This window comes from Eublepharis macularius, chromosome 1, assembly GCF_028583425.1.
Source record: "Eublepharis macularius isolate TG4126 chromosome 1, MPM_Emac_v1.0, whole genome shotgun sequence".
Lineage (NCBI taxonomy): Eukaryota > Metazoa > Chordata > Lepidosauria > Squamata > Eublepharidae > Eublepharis > Eublepharis macularius.
This window is the reverse complement of record NC_072790.1, coordinates 254,662,505-254,675,755: the sequence shown is the minus strand read 5'-3', so window position 1 is coordinate 254,675,755 and position 13,251 is coordinate 254,662,505. Positions and strand designations below refer to the sequence as shown.

The 13,251-nt window shown below is 61.4% G+C and overlaps 1 protein-coding gene across 2 annotated transcripts; it reads right to left on the bottom strand.

Annotated features, from left to right (window-relative positions):
- Nucleotides 1–527: 527 nt before the first annotated feature.
- CRABP2 (cellular retinoic acid binding protein 2) lies at nt 528–11,049 on the bottom strand. Of its 2 annotated transcripts, XM_054999315.1 has the most exons (5): nt 10,683–11,049; nt 4,555–4,733; nt 3,221–3,337; nt 1,431–1,477; nt 528–1,306 (listed from the first exon to the last, which is right to left on the bottom strand). In XM_054999315.1, exons 1-5 carry the CDS (start codon nt 10,750–10,752, stop codon nt 1,264–1,266), a joined length of 456 nt encoding a protein of 151 aa, XP_054855290.1. In that variant the 5' UTR covers nt 10,753–11,049; the 3' UTR covers nt 528–1,263. The 2 variants fall into 2 exon arrangements, with proteins under 2 accessions (XP_054855290.1, XP_054855300.1); XM_054999325.1 differs by having other exon boundaries at nt 528–1,477; nt 10,683–11,047.
- Nucleotides 11,050–13,251: the final 2,202 nt, after the last annotated feature.

Here is a 13,251-nt window from a genome sequence, read left to right as displayed (position 1 = left end):
GACCTGAGCGCCTCTGCCCAGCCTGGCCCAGCACCCTTGCCGGGGGGGGGGGGCGGAGGCTGCTGTGTGCACAGTTGCTGGGCAGCCTTGGTCAGGGGAACAGTGCAGGTGGCAGGGGGTCCAGTTCCATGGGGGCCAAGTGCTGCGGAAGGTCAGGAGGTCTGTAGCATGCCCCCCCATGTGTTATCAGCACCAAGATGCCCCAGAAGAAGCAAACCCAGAAAGGTGCCAGGCAGCATTGCCATCAGGCCAGGCCGATTGTTATGAGTGGCTTTTGCTGGGGTGCCCAACCTCTTTGGGACTGGGGCAGAGAAGAAATGAAGCCCACGGCCATCTAGGAGGCACCCGAAGCAGAGCGCCACAGGCCTTGTCTCCCGGCTGCTTCAGCATCCCCCTCTGTGGCCCTGGCTGGGTGGGGGGGCTGCGGCAGGCCAGTCGGCGAAGGCGCCTGCAAGATGCCCAGACCCAGCTCTGCCAGGCCAGGCAGGTGGGCTTGGGGGAGTCGACAAACCACAGGACTGCAGGCGCCGGGGCAGTCAGCTTGACAGAGACGTTTATTTGCAAGGAAGCACGTGCGGGGGGCGGGGGGGGGGAGTTCTCACGGAAGGGCCAGCATTGCCCATACAGGCTCCTTCGGTGGCTTCATCTTTTCATCCAGGAGTGGCAATAAATACTTCTAAGCATATCGTAACTACTGTGGCAGAAGACTGAGAAAAGGTACACAGAGGCCTTCAGGGCTGGGGGGCTGGGGCGGGGGGAGGGCGGGGCAGGGGGTGCTCTCAGCTAAGCCGCATCTCCTTTCCGACAGGAATGTGGCCCCGGTTGTGGGGAGGGGAGAGAGGGGGAGAGAGAGAGAGAGAGAGAGAGAGAGAGAGAAACTGGCACCCGTTTGGAAGAAACAAAAGCAAGCGGTTCCGGGGTGGGGGGCCAAAGGGGACCGGCCACGAAAAGGAAGCCACACGCAGCCCCCTTGCCCCTCCTCCTCCCCCCACACTGAGGGAGGCTGAGAAAGGGAGGCCGGAACTGGTGGCTGCCCGCCCCCCCCCCCCCGCAGGCTCCCAAGCCTGATCCCAGACTCCACAGGTCCTTTTCCAAACAAGGGAAGCCCCTCTCGGCTGAAGGGACGCTCACGGGGCAGAGGGGCAGCTGCCTGGCGGCCCCTGGTGGCACACGATGCAGCTTGTGGATGCGGCTCGTGGGTCTCGTGGCAACAGGGCAAAGGCCGCTTCGTCCCTCAGCTTCAGGCAATGCGCCGCTGAGACTTCAGGGCTTCTGAGCACGTGAGTCCTTGTTCTGGTCCCTGCAGCTGGGTCGAGAGGCTGGGATCAGCCACCACGGGAGCCCCCTTGAAAGCCCCCCCCCCCAGCTGTCAGGTTCCTCTGTCTCTCCTGGGCCCCCCATTCCCACCTCCCCCCACAAACAGGCCTCACTCCCGGACGTAGATCCTGGTGCAGACGACGTCGTCAGCAGTCATGGTCTGGGGGAAAGAAGAGGACGGGAGTGAGGGGCGGGTCACGGCTCCCGGCAAGGCAAGGATGGGCGGTGGGGGTGATGGGGCACCTCAACCCCCCCCCGAAACTCCACACGCCCCTCCCCCACACACATGGCAGTGGAGGGACGCCCCAGCCCACCGCCTCCTCCTCCCCCTCCCACATGCCCGTCAAGGGTCCGGAGCAGCAAGCGGGGGGGGGGGAGGAGCCCAATTCCGGCACCCCTTTGGTTTCCAGTTAGACTCTGGCAACCCCCCTCGGGGTGGGGCTGGCTGTGATGGGTGGGGCACCCCATAAACTTGCTGCACGCTGTTGAGGCTGAATCTGTGGCCGGGGGCAGAGGGGGGCCTGCTGGAGCCTTCCTTCCCCTTCTGGCTCCCCCACTTCTTCCTTGAAGACCTCAGCAAAAATTTAAACACTGCTTGAAACTCTGAAATCTGACAGCAGCATCTGCCTTGCTGGGGGGGGCGGGGGCGGGGCGTTCCACTGGGCCACTGAGCGGGGCACAAGGAGGTCTTTACTTTCTCAACTGGGCAAACAGATTTAGCTCAGAAAAACAGGGGGACAGGAGAGGGGAAGCCCGCCGCCCAGGCCCAGGAGCACTGATGCCAACCTGGTGGCCAAGCCCATCCGGACAGTGCGGGAGGTGAGGGGGGCTTTCGTCCGGTGCAAGGAGCCCCTCGGATCAAGCGGCCTTTGGAGGCAGTGGTCTTAGGCCATGTGTGAAAGAGGACGTGTCCCCAGAGGGAGGCAGAGGCGGTTTTTCCTGAGACCAGAAGAGAAGGGCCCGGCTGGGTCCCTCTAGTTGAGCAGCCTGTTTCACACAGCAGCCGGCCTGGCGGCCCCCAGAAGGGGCTGGAGAGGATCCGTTGTTAAAAGCTCATGAGGAGGACACAGGCAGATCTCTCGGCCTCAGCCGCTCGCGCACAGGTGGAGGTCCGGCTTCTTGCTTTTGGGACATCCCCTGGGCATCATCCACACGGATCCACTTCCCAGATTTCCCCCTTCTCTGCTGCCATCAACTCAGCCCTGGTTTGGTACACTCTATGTGGAAAGCTCACAGTGGCAGGGACAGGAGGACGTGTGTGCGGGTCGCATCCAGTCAGTGCCATTTCCCTTGCCTCTGCCTCAACGTGGCCACCATTTCCCCACCACCACCACCACCACAAGGCTTGGGGGACTGTTTTGTATACATCAACAAACGGCATATTGCGAGAGCGTTACAACATTATAGGAGTCAAACTAACTCCTCTGAATTCCAAGCCCTTTTCGTTGCTGTGATATGCCTCCCTCCTGACATCTGTGCACCGAAACACTTTCTCTCTTAAAACAAAGGCTGGCGAGACAGAGAAGCCAGGAGAAGGGACACCATAACGCTGTGGTGATTTGTCAATTACCATTTTTTTAAAGCCTGAAAACTTTCCTAGTGGCTGAAGAGGGGCAGGGCAAGGAACAAGCGCGGAGGAAGCGAGAGGTGGCCGAGGGCCGGCTCTGTGGGGAGGCTGCCCCAGGGCGCTGCACGCAACATGAGTCAGGAACGCAGTCTGTTATTTCTTCCATTAACTTGGCTGACCTTCCTGTTATAAACTTCTTTGTTTTATTTGTAAGGTCCCAAATATTTTTGTGTGACATATTTATTAGGAGAAGACGACGCTTTTTAAAGGAGAGCTGGCAGGGCCTGAGTGGAGCCGGGGCCGGGGAAGGCGTGGAAGGGGGGGAGCGCTGCTTACCAGGATGAGGTCCCCATCGTTGGTCATTTCTCGGGACCAGCCGGTCTTGGGCCCGTCTCCTTTCAGCAGTCTCTGCTCACACACCATTTTATTGTCACTCTCCCATTTGGCCAAGCTCTGCAAAGGAGAGAGAAAGAAAGACCCTGAGGAAGGATCCTGGGAGCTGCCCCCAAGCGCTTCCCCGCCCCACCCTCCACCAACGCTGAAAAGGTGCTGCCATCATCATCATCATCATCAACGGGCGAAGAACTGGCTGTGGCTCCTGGGCCAGTAGTCAGTGCCCCCCCCCACCCCCGACTGAAGGAGACTCTGACACAGAAGTATCACCAGGAGAGAAGGAGCGCCCTCTCCTCTCCAGGTGACCCATGAATCAGAACCGCTCCTTTATCTTGATGGTGTGAGATCACCATATATTGGTGTAGATCCTTTCAAAGTTATTAGATGACCCTCTCTCATTACGGCATTAATCTGAGTATGTCAATTTGAAGAGAGTCTCCTTCGGCCACTGCAGAGGTCACCATCCCAAATATTTCCACCCCACCAGCCACATCAAACACTGACTCCTCTCAAGGCCCAACCCAGAGACACGCACTGCTGCTGCCTACCCAGTGCCCAAGGAACAAGAAACCTCCCACTGCATGGGTTTCACCACCACTGCCTGCTTCACTGGTTAAAAAGAGAGGTCCCGGGGGCCAAAAGCTCCCCCCCCCACAAGGCCGAGCCAGGCCTCCGTGCTTGTCAGTCACGGGCTACATCAGGAAAAATGCCAGCTCCTCCCGCACGTGGCAGATGGAGGCCACGTGGCTTCCCTTCAGGCCCCTCCCGGCCTCTGCCGCCTTCTCCCCTTTTCCTTCTATTTATTGATGTCTCACCTTTCTATTTCAAAAGAAAAACTCAAGAAATGAAAAACACAAATGGGTCATGGAGGCCTGAGGAAGGGGCCCCCGTTTCTCACTGGCAAAAGGTAGGTCTGAAGCTTGTCTGGGCAGAGACCCATGCAACTCGGAGAAGCAAGATGGAGAGCAGGCTGCAAAGACAGTCCCGGAGAACACAACAGCTGCGCTCTCTTCGGCCCGCCTCACGGGGGCGGGGGGGGGCTGGGTATTCAAATCTTGCTTTTATGGACCGCCTGCTTGGGGCTGGGCTCAGCCTCCCCGTTCTGATCACAAAGGGCAATTGGCTTCCAAGGGTGCTTCTCTGCCACGAAGGGCAGAGCCCGTGTCTTCCTCTCTGGACACTGGAGGGCCACTGACAGACCCATGGCACGCGGTGGCTCCAGGCAGCCACCGGGAACCCAGAGCCCCAGGTGCTCAAGGCCCCTCCCAGCCGCTTGCCTTGCACGGTCTCCCATCCACCGTCTGCTCCTCAAATTCTTCGCCCACTTTGAAGGTGATCTCAGTGGTGCGCACCGTGGTGGACGTCTTGATGTAGAAACGTTCTCCGTCCTGCTTGATCTCCACGGATGGCTTCGAGGCCGCAGCCACGGCGATCTTGCGGAGCATCACGTTGACACCTACCAGGAAAGAGACCGTGGCTGAGCCTCTGAGCCCAGGAGGGGCTCTGCACAGAAGAGGTGGCCCACAGCCCCCCCACACACACACACATGCACGCGCACAGCCTACCTGGCCCTGCAGCTCCATCTCTTTGTAAGCCCCCTTGGGCGAGTCAGGGGGACCCTGTCAGGACCTGGAGGCAGCACCAGTGGGTACCTGGGGCCGGGCTGCTCTTCCCCTCCCTCCGCCGAGTAGGTGGGCTCCCTTTTCAGGGCCTTTCTTGCCTCCCCGTCCTGCCCCTTTGGGGAGGTGTGGTCCCACGGCAAGCCACAGCCCTGGCCTGCTCCAGCGAGGGTGGAGGGATGAGGAGCGGCTTCCCTGCCATGGGAAAGAGGAGGCGAGTGGAGGCAGCTGCTCTGGAGACGGAGGGAGTCGGGGGCTGTGGGGACAGGTAAAGCCATGCGCCCAGGGTGTCAAAGTCTTTGGGCCAGCCTTGCCTGAAGCAACTCTTTTACAGCCTTGCCAGAAAGCCAGGATGGTGGGTCCCCTGACCGCTTCCAAGAGGCAGCTCCTCCAGAGCGTGGGACAGCCACAGGAAAAGTCACAAGCCCAGACCGTGGCAGGAGGAGCCTTAGATAGTGGCGGCACCAGCAGTTTCCAGGAAGAATGAAACTGCTGCCTGCCAACGTGCAGAGAGGTGGTCCCTAAAGCAGGCCGCTAGCTGCGCTTTTTGGAGCTGTCCTTGTGTTCCCTCCCAGTGGAGAAGCCATGGGGGTGTCAACCTCCAGGCGGGGCCTGGAGATCTCCCGGGATTACTTCTGACCTCCAGATGACAGAGGTCAGTTCCCTTGGAGAAAACAGTTGCTGTGGAGGGTGGCCTCTGGAACTGGACCCGACTGAGCTGCCTCTCCTGCCCAACCCCCACCCTCTCCAGGCTCCACCCCCAGATCTCCAGGAATTTCCCAACCCGAAACTGGCAACCTCAAGGAGCAAAGTGGCTGTTCCTTGATACTCTTGGTAGGGCCCGGGAGAGAACTCTGCCTGCTGCATAACCCCCCTTGGGGGCATGGCAAACGGGGCATGCAGGGCCTTGCCACGGCAGAAGCAGGCAGGCACTGGGGATTGGGGCAGGGCTGACTTCTGTCACCCTCCTTGATCTAACCGGTCTTCTAGAAGTCTTGCAGGCACGTTACACAACTGCTTCTCTGAACAGCTTTCCAAAGAACCTGTTGACACGGACTGGCACAAGTGTGTAATTGTGCAACAGGCAGCCAACAGAAAAACCGGCTGTCAGTCACACGAGCGCCAGCTGAAAAACAGGCCGTGCTGAACAACGAAGCCCCCGCGGCCAGCTCAGCTGGACCGCTGACAGTGGTGCGGCCCCACTCAAGTCGGGAGGGGCTGTGGCTGAATGGTGGGGGGCTGCTTTGCCTGCAGAAAGCCCTGGGCCCAATCCCGATCAGAGGAGAACTTGGCTGATCATGATGGACCGAGGGGGCTGACTCTAGAGAAGGCAGCATCACCTGTTCATCTTCAAGTCCATGGCACTACTCTAGAGGTGGCAGTTTCATAAATCGCTCCGCTAGAGACAGATAAAAGGGGGCTGCCAGATTAAGGAACCACATAGGGTGGAGGGGGGGTGGCTTAAAGAGACTCCCGTAAGATTCCAAGAACGCAGGCCGAAGGCAACGCTTTGCTTCCCCTGGTCAGGCCGCAGAGGAGGTCCAGCACGAGAGCCACACTGCCTCGCCCCTGTGGAGAGAGAAAGGGGAGCCATCGGCACCTCTCCTGGGTGGGGGGGGGCAATTATTGTTACAGGGAAACAGCACTGCAAAGCCTGGAGCCCTTCCGCGGCTCGGGCGTTGCCAAGTTTCCATTGGGAAGGCTGATGACAAGACGTGAACAAAGATTTTCATTTCATGAAGGGAGCAGCGAGGTTACGGCCCTTGTGAAGAAACGGTGGCCTGCTGTTAGGAATACAAAAGCACGCCCTCCCCGGCCATCAGCCAGGAGTGGGTCCTCGGGAGGCCACCGAAGAGCAGCGGCACCGAATGTCCGATTTTCAGAGCGGCGGAGGAGGCTCAGGCTCCCCGGGAAAAGTCCTGTTCCTAAGGCAAGCAGCCGCAGCCCCCCCACTCCCCACGAGGAATCTGCAGGCCCCCCCCAACACTGCTGGCCTCCCCCCAAATTCCTCTCAGGCAGGCGCCCCGGACAAGCCCAGGCCGGACACTGCCCTTGCCGTGGCGGCACTGGGGCCTGTCTGTGCGGATGGAGAGGACGGGCAGGGAGCCACTCCTGGCCAGACGGTGGGCCGCCGAGAGCCGTTCCCTGCAGTGACCGCGGCCAGCTCCTGTCCTGAGCCACCTGGCCATGCTCTGTTGCCCTGGGGGGAGGGGGGAAATCTCTCTTTGAAAACCGGGCCTTGTCCAGCCCAAACAAAGGAGGCCTGCCTAGTGTGAAAGCATTTGGTCTGAAAACATCTCTTTGATTTTGGGTCTCAAAACAGACCAAGCCCGAAGAGATGTGTGGGGGGGGGGCTCTCTCCAGAATGTAAAAACGCCCATAAAACTCCTCCCTGGAAGGCACCAGGGCCGGGCAGCTGCGTGGGAAAGATGGAGGGATTCGAATGGGCGGGCTGGTCCCTTTTCTTCACAGAGGTTCTCGCTCCCTCCCAGCATCCGAGACCTTCTGCCCAGAAATTCAGATATGGGGGAAGGGCTGTTGGGGGGAGGTTAAACATGTTGAAATATAAGTACGTGATAATTGCCCTGAAGTATGTTACACATCCCCCTAACCTGGAAAGAATTTGCTGTGGCCACCTCAGGCTTTGCGCAGAGAGAGAGAGAGAGAAAGCAGGGGGGGGGGGAGCCCCCTTGAAGCAGGGGCTGGACCAGGAGGATTAGTCTCTGTGGGACGGGCAGCCCAGCGAGGTGAGCAAATCTCTGGCTCTGCCCGCCCAGAGGAGGCTGGAGGGACCATCTCCACAGGCCTCCCCGTGCAGCCAAGCAGAATGAGGGGTGCTCCAGGACACCCCCACCCCCACCCCAAATGCCTCCTTGGAGGGAGAGGGGAGGCAGCGTCCTTGTTCCTCCCAGGGACTGCAGGCACTTGGGGAGCCTCGAGGGAGAACTGTGCGTGGATATGAGTGCCGCGGGGGGGGGGGGCAAAACGTCCATTGTTTGGAGAGGGGGAGAGAGAGAGAGCACGGTGGGGGGGGGGCTCTCTGTTGTTCTCAGAAAGTGGGGGAATGTTTGCCGAGCGAAAGAGAAAGGGAATGGGGCGGGGGTCTCACAAAGAGGGCATGCTCCATTGTTCTGAGCATGTGTGTGGGGAGGGGGCAGCTCCATGGTTCCCAGAAAGAGCGCCTGCCTCAGGGAAGGGGCACCTCAAGTGCTTTCGCTGGGGAGGGAGGGGAGGAATCTGCTATTCCTCTTGCCAAGAACAGAGGTTAAAAATCACTCTCCGCCCCCCCCCCATCTCCCCTCCATTGTTCTCAGCCAGGGATGCAGCCAGAAATGTTGCACTTTCCTTCCAGGCCATACGGTCTCATTTAGAGGCTCCTCCGCATCCCAGCGGCATCGAGGCAGCTTCACTTCCAGGCCTTGCCAAAGAAGAAGAAAGTCACCCCTTGAGCCTAAAACGCAGAGCTGTGCACTGCAGTGTAGTCTCTCTCTCTCGCCCCCGCCCCCACCCCCCCCAGATGGGCAAGGCGGCTGTTCTTTAGGAGGTGCAAAGCAGTGGGAGGGCCTTGGGGGGGGGCTTCGCCCCTCTCCTCTGAAAGGCATCTCAAGGACATACAACTCGGTCCTCCTCCTCTTCTTCCGCCGTTTGGATCCCCCCCCCCCACAAGGTTCCAGGTCCAGGGAATGCCAGACACCTCGGATGATTCCTGCAGGCATTACGGCAGTGGGTGGGGGGATTTGAACCTGGCTCTCCCAGAGCCCGGTCCAGCACTCTGACTGCTACACTGCACTGGCACTCATCAGCATTCTTAAGGTCAAACAGTGTTCTTTAACATTATAAATAATCAGGAGGAACCAAAGGAGCCAGGACTGCTGCTCCGCCCGCCCGCCCCGGTTCCACCTGCCCGCTCCACGAGGCGTGGAAGAAGTGCAGCAACCAGCCCCGTGCCCCTCAGCCTGCTGGCCTCTCAAGGCCTCCTCCAGCACCTGGTCCCCAGCCAGCAGGGTGTGAAGGCCTCTGGCACCTGGAGGGATCCTGGGCCTGAGCACGGAGCTCGGAGCTGCCAGGGAGCTGGCGGGCAACAGGCCTCCCCCCACCCCCGCAAATTTCTCTCCCAAAGCTCTTGGCCCTGATGGGGCTCCCCAAACGTCTCGTGGCTCTGAATGCCCAGCTGAGCAGGGCTGGGTGAAGCTGCCACCTGCCGCTCTGCCTTCCTTTAACCGGGGGGGGGGGCAGGCTCTGCTGCGGGCCAAGCAGGAAGCCTCTGTTCCCCAATTGCCGCCCCCCCCCTTGGAGGGACCTCCTCTGTATCTCACCCCTGCCCCCCTCAGTGTCTCCCGGCCCCCAGAGTGCTCCAGGGCTGCGAGGATCAGGGCTGGGGGTCCAGGGCACCTTCTGAGGGCAGCGAAAGGACCCCCCCCCCACCTGCCTTCGCCCCCCCCATCAGATGGCTCTTCAGTTAAGGAGCTGCCGCTCCCAGCAGGAGGCATCAGGGTTGGGGGGGGGCAGGACCCCGTGGGGGCACCTCACAGCCCACCTCCTTGGCTCTGCTGGGCGTTCTCATCACACCTCCACTCTTGGCAGAAAGCTGCGAGCTCCAGAGGCCAGCTCCGGAGGGGGATCGGGAGAGAAAAGGGTCTGCCTAAGAGAACTGAGCGCCAGCAGCTTGGGCATGCAAGGAGTTCCAAAGCCCCCAAAGCCTGAGCGCAGGCCCAGGGCCCAGGCGGGGGCACTGGGGGCACAAGCCCTGCAAGTCCCCTGGCAGCCCGGCAGGGAGAGGGCTGGAGGCTGGCCGCACCAGACTGCAGAAACCTTTGCAGTCCAGCTACGCCCCGAGTGAGTCCCGGGGGCAGAAAAGGCAGCTGGGGGCCACGCAGGGGTGCTTTTGGGTGCCAAGTGCGCACCACGCGGCTTGCCTGCCCGCCTGCCTTCACACATTCCTAACACTGTGCACGTGTTGGACAGCAGGGAGCGGAGGGGCCCCGGGAGGAGCCAGCCAGCCAGCCAGCAGGGCCCCCCTCCAGCCCCCCCCCCCCGGCGGCTTTGCCCGCCCCCTGAGAGCCTGCAGTGCCTGGCAGGGGCAGCCGGCAGCCTCGCCAAGAGGGGCCGGCCCGTCGGCCCGGGATCGGGCCAGCACTCTCTCCGAGGGAGGACCAGAAGGCAGAAGCGGGCCCGGGCCCCGGCAGGCTGCAGGCGCGCTTGGCCCGCAGGCGTCGCAGGAGGGGGGCGCTCGCCTTCCTGTCCTCCGCCGCCCACCCCGCGGGCCCGGGGCGCCCGGTCAGGGCCCGAAGCCCCCTTCCAACCGGGCACCCCGAAGGATGCGGCCGGAGCCTCGCCTCGCCCGAGGGCTGCTTCCCTTCGCCCCGCGCCGCCAGCGTCGTCCGTCGGGCAGTTCCGCGGGGCCGGCCGAGGGCGGCTCAGCCGCGCCAGGCAAGCGCCAGTCCGCCCGGGCGTTCCTCCTGCCTTCCCCGCGGGAATTCGGCCAGCGGGGCAGCGACGCGACGGCAGCCGGTGGCCTGTCCCGGCCGAGGGCCTTCCGCGGCGTGCTGCCCCGGCGCATGGAGGCTCCACTGAGCCGTCGACGCGCCAGCCAGAGGGGCCCCGCGGACTGGAGGGCGGCTCTGTGCCGGAGCCGTCGGGACCCGGGCGGGCGGGCGCCCCAGCCCCTCCGCCGCCAGCCGAGGCCCCGGCCCGCTGCGGGGCCGGCGGGACCCGCGGCTCTGGAGCCCGGCCCTCCCTCGGGCCAAAGCGCCGGCGGCAGCCGCCCCGCCCGCCCGCCCGCTCACCCAGCGCCTTGAGCAGCTCCTCGAAGTTCTCCGAGCTCTTCATCCTCCAGTTGCCGGCGAAGTTGGGCATCTCGGGAGGCGGGCAGGTGCCGCGGGCGCTGCGGGGCTTCGGTCGCCTGCCTGCCTGCCTGCCGTCGGGCTGCGGCCGCGCTGCGCTCTCGGCCCTCTGGCCGCCCGGCTGCCGGCGCGGCGCCTCCCCTCCGCCGCCGCCCCCGGGCCCGCCCCTGCGCCCGCCCCCAGGCCCACCTGCAGCCGCGGCGCTCTCGGCGCGGAGGGGCAGCCCGCAGGCTCCCCGCCCTCGCCCCGGCCCGCTGCTCGGGCCCAGAAGCCGCCGAAGGCCTGCAAGCCGGGCAGCGGTGGGGAGCGACCCCGGAAAGGGAGCCGCGCCCCGAGCGCCGCTTCCCGCCGTGCGCCGCGGGCGTCGGGAGAGGAAGCGCAACTAGGCTCGGCCCTTGCGCGCCGCGGGCAAGGCGATGAGTGAGAAGAAAGGCGCGCCCTCGGGTCCCTCCGGCTGACGGCGTCCCGGCGGGGTCAGCGGGGCAAGGGAGGCGCGGGGGCGGCCTGCCCGGCAGGGGGCACTGGGGGTGGGGTGGGGAGCAGTGGTGGATCCCCTGCGTTTGCAGGGGGCTGGACTAGATGGCCCTGGAGGACCCCCCAGCCCTGTGGTTCTCTGCTTGGCCTGCCTCTGCCCGGCGCCCGGCCGTCCTTCCAGCACTGCCCATGGCCGGACCCTGGTCGCTCAGGCTAGCCTGGGCTCTTCAGGCCACTGTGGATTTGCTGCCTCCCTTTCTTTATAGCCCGCCTTTCTCACTGAGACTCAAGGCGGATTACAGAATATGAAAGGATGGAAATAGACGCTCAAAGACCAAGCATGAACAATGCCGGAAGATCCCAGAGCCGAGAAACGACGGCAGTTGTCTCAGGCCAGGCGTACTCTAAACGGTGGGTTAACTGGAACTGCAGATGTAGAAGACAGGGCCGAAAGACAAGATGGGCCAGGCAAGAGTGCAAGCCCAGCCCATTATAAAGGCACCTCCGGATGGGTTCCGTTCTGCTGCAGCCCCGTTCCCTTAACAGAAGTGCCCTCCAGGCCCTTTCAGGTTTCACATTCTCAGAACACCCAAAGAGCCCCACCAGCCCAGCCCGGCCCGGCGGGGGTCCTTCTAGTCCAGCACCCTGCCTCGCTCTGTGGCCAACTCTGGAGGGTCCACAGCAGGGCAGAGGGGCCGGGGCCTTCCCCAAGGGTGCCTCCGAACACGGAATGCCGCCTCCAAACCTGCCTTACTCCTTCGTCGCCATCATTGCCTCCACTGACACACAACCCCCCAGTTTAATTGGTCACTGAGTAAAGAAGTCTTTCCTTTGTCTCTACTACCCATCAGCTTACTAGGGGGCTTCCTAATTCTAGAGTTAAAGGATGGGGGGGGGTCATTTCCTCCACTGCATACCTAATTGTATAAACGGGTATCACGTCTCCAGTTTAGCGTTCCTCATTCTCGATTGAGAAGTTCCAAACTCTCCAGCCTCGTGGAAAGATGCCTTCGTCATCTTGGTTGCCCTCCTTTGCACGTTTCCCAGCTCTGCAATCTCTCTTTTGCGAAATGGCGACCAGAACTGCACGCAGGACTCCGAATGAGACCTCACCCCAGCTTTAGACAAGGGTGTTACTCTGTCTTCAATCTTTCCCTAACAATCCCCCAAATGGAGTTGGCCTTTGTTAACCACTGGGCCAATGTTGTCATTTCGCTTTCCACACCGCGCGCCCCCCCCCCCCACCACCAGATCTCTTTCAGTCTCGGCTAATCCAGGCTCCATCAGATTATATTTGAAATTAGGCATTTTTGTTCCAATGTGCATCACCTACACTTATGTTGAACTTGTTTGCCATGTTGCTCCCATTTGCCCAATTTGCGGAGACCCTCCTGGATCTCTTCACGGTCGGCCTTGGTTTCACCAACCTGAATAATCTGGTATCATCTGCTAACTTGGCTACTAGTACACCACTTGCCCCCAGTTCCAAATCATTTAAAGTTCAATAGCACTGGTCCCAATACCGCCCCCCCGCTTGTTCCCTCCCTCCATTGAGAACTGCCCGCTTATTCCCATTCTCTGCTTCCTGCCGTTTATCCAACTCTTAATCCAGAAAAGGATTTGCCGCTTTATCTGCCTTCCTAGCCCTAAGCTTATGCAAGGAGTCTTTGGTGAGGAACCTGTCAAAAGCCTTGCCAAAAGACGTCCAAGTATATGCCGTCTCCAGATCAACCTTATCTATAGGCTTACTAACCGGATCAGAGAACTCCCAAGGGTCGGTGAGGCAGGACTTCCCTTTTCAGAAGCCAGGCTGATTTTCCCTCTGCAGGCTTAGTTCCTCAACATGCTTAATAATTATCTGAGTAAACGGGAATAAAAAGGGTAAAGAGCCAGTCTGGTGTTGTGGTTAAGAGTGGTGGAACTGGGTTTGATTCCCCACTCTTCTACTTGAAGCCCCCTGGGTGACCTTGGGTCAGTTTGTGGGGATAATAATAACACACTTCTAAAACCACTGAGTGGGTGTTAAGTTGTTCTGAAG

What these genes read in the sequence shown, in the direction of transcription:
- CRABP2 (XM_054999315.1), bottom strand. Translation starts at nt 10,752, where the DNA reads ATGCCCAACTTCGCCGGCAACTGGAGGATGAAGAGCTCGGAGAACTTC. An exon ending in TGGATGGGAGACCGTGCAAG is followed by an intron (nt 3,338 to 4,554) that starts GCAAGCGGCTGG and finishes TCTCCTTTGCAG; the next exon opens with AGCTTGGCCAAATGGGAGAG. An exon ending in ACCAGGATCTACGTCCGGGA is followed by an intron (nt 1,307 to 1,430) that starts GTGAGGCCTGTT and finishes CTCTCGACCCAG; the next exon opens with CTGCAGGGACCAGAACAAGG.